Source organism: Rhagoletis pomonella, unplaced genomic scaffold (assembly GCF_013731165.1).
Source record: "Rhagoletis pomonella isolate Grant_MI unplaced genomic scaffold, Rhpom_1.0 Rhpom_scaffold_10945, whole genome shotgun sequence".
NCBI classification, from domain to species: Eukaryota; Metazoa; Arthropoda; class Insecta; order Diptera; family Tephritidae; genus Rhagoletis; species Rhagoletis pomonella.
In genome coordinates this window covers 1-5,391 of record NW_023469473.1, presented here as the reverse complement: position 1 = coordinate 5,391, position 5,391 = coordinate 1, and the positions used below count along the sequence as shown (strand labels likewise).

The window sequence follows — 5,391 nt, the reverse complement described above, 5'->3', positions numbered from 1 at the left end:
TCAGTTATATTTTATTTGCAAATTCCGAGCGAAGCAGTTTCGTAACAGTTTTCACAATTTTCGCACGTTCTTCTTGCTTGCACACACGTGGGTAAGGTCACACCAAGGTGAGTGCATGAAAAAAGCACACAAATACGATTTGCGAAGGCGCGTACCAGAAAAGGCGCATACCGGCAGCGAAGAAGAGTCATCGGCTGAAAGTTCCATGGACGAGTCAAGACAACTAGAGGGAGCAAGTGCAGATAGCATGAACGCCATAATTGCAACGTTAAACGCACTCAGGGCTTCAGTGGAGGAGTTAAGGAACAGCACAGTGGAAAGTCAGAGGGATATAATTCGTTTACGGGAAGAAATTCAACCTCAAAGCGTCGTGGAACAAGTGCAGCCAGCACAGAGTGAGCCAAGACAAGTCATGTCACCACAGGAGGAGGCCAGCCAGGTCGTGCCAGCTACGGATGTGAGAGTGAAGTTATATGACTTACCGACATTTAATGGCAATGTGGAAGAGTGGCCACTGTTTCGTGCGAACTTCGACGATACAACAGCGATTTTTAAGTATAGCAATAGGCAGAATTTGATGCGCCTACAGAAGTGTCTCATGGGTCCGGCAAAGGAGGCGGTAGCATCAATGCTAATCTACCCGAATGATGTGCCAACCGTGTTAAGCGAACTCGAATTTAGATTTGGAAGGCCAGACATGCTTGTAAAATGTCAAATTAGCAAATTACAACAGTTTCCACTAATCTCCGAGACCAAGCCCGACCAAATTGTTTTATTCTCCTCAAGAGTGCGTAATGTGGTAGCATTCTTGAAGTCGGCAAAGTGTCAGCAGCACTTAGCAAATGTTACTTTATTGGAGCAAATGGTGGGTAAATTACCTCAGGCGCGACAATTTGATTGGGCAAGGCAGGCGGCGACCATACAGCCGTACCCGACGGTAGAAGATTTTTCAAAGTGGCTTAGCGAGTTGGCTCGAATAGCTTGCTTAATGCCTACAGCAAGCACCTCGAGTACAAGGGTAAATGCGCCGACAGCTAACCCTCGGCGGTTGATGCACATAGAACGTGCAATAGAGTGCTATAATTGCAGCGGCAATCATTCAGTTTTCCAATGCGAACAGTTCAAGAAGATGGGTGTGCAAGACCGATGGGAGCTGGTGAAAACGCTCCAACTTTGCTTCTCGTGCTTGCGAAAAGGACATTGTACGTTAAAATGTCGATCTCGGAAAAGGTGCAATGTAAATGGGTGCCAACGGTACCACAATCCGTTACTACATGGTGAAGAAGCAAAAACTCAACCGGTACTTAAAGCTACACAAACAAATGAGACAGCGCAGCCCATATTAAACTGTCGCCTAACACAAAGCACGTGCGGGCAACTGTTCAAGATGTTACCGGTCAACATTTATGGCCCCAACGGAAAGCGAGAAGTGTTAGCGATGTTTGATGAAGGTTCATCAATATCGATAATGGAAGAAAAGGTCGCCAAACAAATCGGTGCCAAGGGTAAAGCACGTCCGCTAACGCTTCAGTGGTACGATGACAAAGTAGTCACCGAACAAGCATTGAAACTAAATATTGAAATCGAAAATCGCTTAGATATGACCAAATTTTTATTGAAAGATGTGTTTACTGTGAAAGAACTGAATTTGCCAGAGCAGTCTTTGCAGAAGGAGGACTTCGAGCACTTGAAACACTTGCCGCTCATAAATTACCACGCTGCGAAACCGGTTTTGTTGATTGGACTGAAACACGCTTATTTGGGTGCCACGTCTACAGCAGTGCAAGCTGGCATCGATAGTCCAATAGCAATTAAAACTCCATTAGGGTGGGTCGCGTATGGCCCTACTAAGTCGCCGTTGGCTGTAAGTCCTCGCGTCATGCTCATCAAAGGCTACCAACAGCTACAAAACTTGGTCGAGGAGTATTTCGCAACCGACAGCTTCGGTACCAATCCGGTATCCCTCAAACTGGAATCAGAAGAAGACGAACGAGCGCGATTAATTCTGGAGCAGACCACCAGACGAGTCGGCGACCAGTTTGAATGCGGTCTACTGTGGAAAGGGTATCCAACAAATCTACCTAGTAGCAGGGCGATGGCGGAAAGGCGTCTGATGTCTGTTGAGAGACAGATGAAATGCAACGTAGAGTTTGGTAAGCGATATAGGCACGAGATGGCAAAATACGTAGACAAGGGTTACGCCAGGAAGTTGGGTAGCGTCGAACTTGCCGCGACACATCAACACGTTTGGTACTTGCCCCATTTCGCGGTCCTTAACCCCCACAAGCCAGATAAAGTGCGAATCGTTTTTGATGCCGCAGCCATGGTAGACAACGTATCGCTGAACTCAGCTCTTTTAAAGGGGCCAGAACAAGCGCAGCCGTTAATACGGATATTATTACAGTTTCGCCAGGGGCGAGTCGGAGTGTCAGCCGACATACGCGAAATGTTTTCGCAGATCAGAATACGTCCATCTGATCAACACGCTCAACGGTACCTATGGCGAGATGGAGATGCAAGTCAACCGATTGAGGAATACGCGATGACATCGTTAATATTTGGTGCTGTGTGTTCACCATGTATAGCAGAGCACGTTAAAAATAAAAACGCCGAAGATTTCCGAGCTGAGCTTCCTGCCGCCGCCTCCGCAATTATCACTAAGCACTACGTCGACGACTTAGTGGCCAGTTTTGACACACCACAACAAGCCGTAAAGATCAGCCGCGAGATTGTCCATATTCATATGAAAGCGGGATTCGAGTTGCGGAACTTCATTTCCAATTGCATCGGGGTGGAAGAAAGCATGAACCAAACATCGCCAGCAGTTAGAGAAGCAGTCAGCATGGAACGTGGTGAAACAACAGACAAGGTGCTCGGGCTATTCTGGAACACCAACAATGACACATTCGAATTTCACACGAAATTTCATCGCGTTCCAAAAGAGGTACTTGACGGAACACGCGCACCAACGAAGAGAGAGCTACTGCGAATCGTAATGGCAGTTTTTGACCCGTTCGGTATGTTGGCGGACTATTTACTTTTTACTAAAATTTTAATTCAGGAGACGTGGAAACACGGAATCGCTTGGGATGACGTTTTGCCGCAGGAACTAAGCAAGAAATGGGTACGCTGGTGGCAAGAGTTCCATAATGTTCAGCAGTTCAAGATGCAGCGCTGTTATTCTCCGTACATTTTCGATGGTGGGCGAGTGGAAGTACACATCTTCGTCGACGCAAGTCAAGTAGCGTTCGCAGCAGCTGGGTATGTTCGCGTGGTTCACGGAAGCGAAATCGACGTCAGCTTCATAATAGGGAAGACGCGCACTGCACCGGCGAAGCTACTATCCGTCCCAAGGCTAGAACTACAGGCAGCGGTATTGGGTGCACGACTAGCCAAAATGATACGCGACTGCCTTGAATTTACAGCCGAGCGAGTAATTTTTTGGAGCGACTCCCAAACGGTTTTGCAATGGCTGAATTCGTCAAAGCGGAAGTATAGAGCATTCGTTGCTCACCGAATAGCAGAGATCCTCAGCACGACAGCCCAGGAACAGTGGCGCTGGGTACCGACTTGTCACAATCCAGCAGACGTAGCCACGCGTTCTTCAAATACGCCGAAGTTTGACAACAATAGCTGCTGGGTTAAAGGTCCGGCATTTTTGAAGCTCGATGAGGAGTATTGGCCTACTACAACAGTAAACGCAGCATCCGTTTTGCCAGAGGAAGTCAAGTCCGACATCCTACTTCTCGTTCAGCCAAGCAACACCTTAATTGACTTTTCGAAATTTAATTCATTTTCAAAGCTAAAACGGACCATAGCCTGGGTCATAAGAGCAGCAACTCTATTCCGTGCGAAACCACATGCAAAGTCACAACCACCATCAATTCTCACTGCAGCAGAGTTACAAAAGGCCGAATATACCATAAATCGAACCGTACAGCGAGAATGTTTCCCGAGCGAAATAGCAGATCTGACAGCGGCGCGGAAGTTAGCAAAGCAAAGCTCGCTGTATAAACTGTCACCGTATTTAGACGAGGATGGCTTATTACGATTAAGCGGCCGCATCGACGAGGCATCATATTTACCATTTCAAGCACGACGACCAATTTTATTGCCGCGAAAGCACATTTGGTCAGACCTTATAGTACAGCACTGCCACGAGAAGAGCCACCACCAGAATTCCGCGATAACAATCAACGAGGTACGCCAAAAATATTGGATTCCGGGTCTAAAAACTCTTCTAAAAGCAATACAACGTAAGTGCCTCGTATGTAAAATCGATAGGGCCCAGCCCAGTCCACCAATGATGGGTCAACTACCCGTCGACCGCATTACTCCGTTTGTGCGTCCGTTTACTTTCACGGGTGTGGATCTGTTCGGGCCATTTAATGTTTCCATAGGAAGACGTCACGAGAAGAGGTGGAGCGTAATATTCACGTGCCTGACAGTCCGAGCTGCGCATATAGAATTGGCAGAGAACCTATCCACCGACGCCTTCATTTTATGTTTACGCAATTTTGTTAATCGCCGAGGTACTCCCGTAAGGATAAGGAGTGACAATGGAACCAATTTTATCGGCGCGCAAAAAGATCTGAAGTCCTGCGAACGTTTGTTGGATACAGATCGCATCCAAGCTGAAGCCGCGAAGCATAGCATCGAGTGGGTGTTCAATTGCCCAGCGAATCCCAGCTCAGGTGGTTGTTGGGAACGACTGATACGTGTGGTCAAATCGCTGTTGGCTAAGACGCTCCGAGAAGTGGCGCCAAAGGTGGACACCCTGCAAAGTGTCCTCATCGAAGCAGAAAATATAATAAATTCGCGACCACTAACGGATGTGCCAGTATTACATGAGGATGACGAGCCACTCACGCCCAATCACTTCTTGCTGGGATGTGCGAACTCGACGCAGACACCGTATCCAGCTGACGATAAGGTATGTTTACGGAAACAATGGCGAATATCGCAAAACCTTAAAGATCGCCTATGGAAACGCTGGACGACTGAGTATTTACCGCAGCTTATACAACGCACCAAGTGGCAGGAGAAGACAACGCCACTGAAGGTAAACGATCTGGTGATCATATGCGATCCAGCACAACCACGCAGCCAGTGGCAGAGGGGGCGTGTTACGAAAGTATTCCCCACGAAAGACGGCCAAGTACGAGTTGCCGAAGTGAAGACCATCACAGGTGTACTGCGACGGCCAGCGACGCGCTTAGCTAAGCTTACAATTGGTGAATCTCGGGGAGATTCACGGGGGGAGGGGTGTTAGTCACCCTGTACAATTTCCTTTCCACATATATGTACATATCCATACTGTCATTTTGTAACCTTTGCATATATCGATAATCTGTAATTTTTGGTAACTAACGACGAACTACGAGGCTTGGT

General features: G+C 47.5%; 1 protein-coding gene across 1 annotated transcript; it reads left to right on the top strand.

The window, feature by feature from the left end:
* Nucleotides 1-115: 115 nt before the first annotated feature.
* LOC118756578 lies at nucleotides 116-5,272 on the top strand. The gene has a single exon (XM_036491331.1). It carries the CDS (start codon nucleotides 116-118, stop codon nucleotides 5,270-5,272), a length of 5,157 nt encoding a protein of 1,718 aa, XP_036347224.1.
* The last annotated feature ends 119 nt before the right edge of the window (nucleotides 5,273-5,391 follow it).

Excerpts from the sequence above, each read along its gene's own strand:
- LOC118756578 (XM_036491331.1), top strand. The coding sequence starts at position 116 with ATGAAAAAAGCACACAAATACGATTTGCGAAGGCGCGTACCAGAAAAG.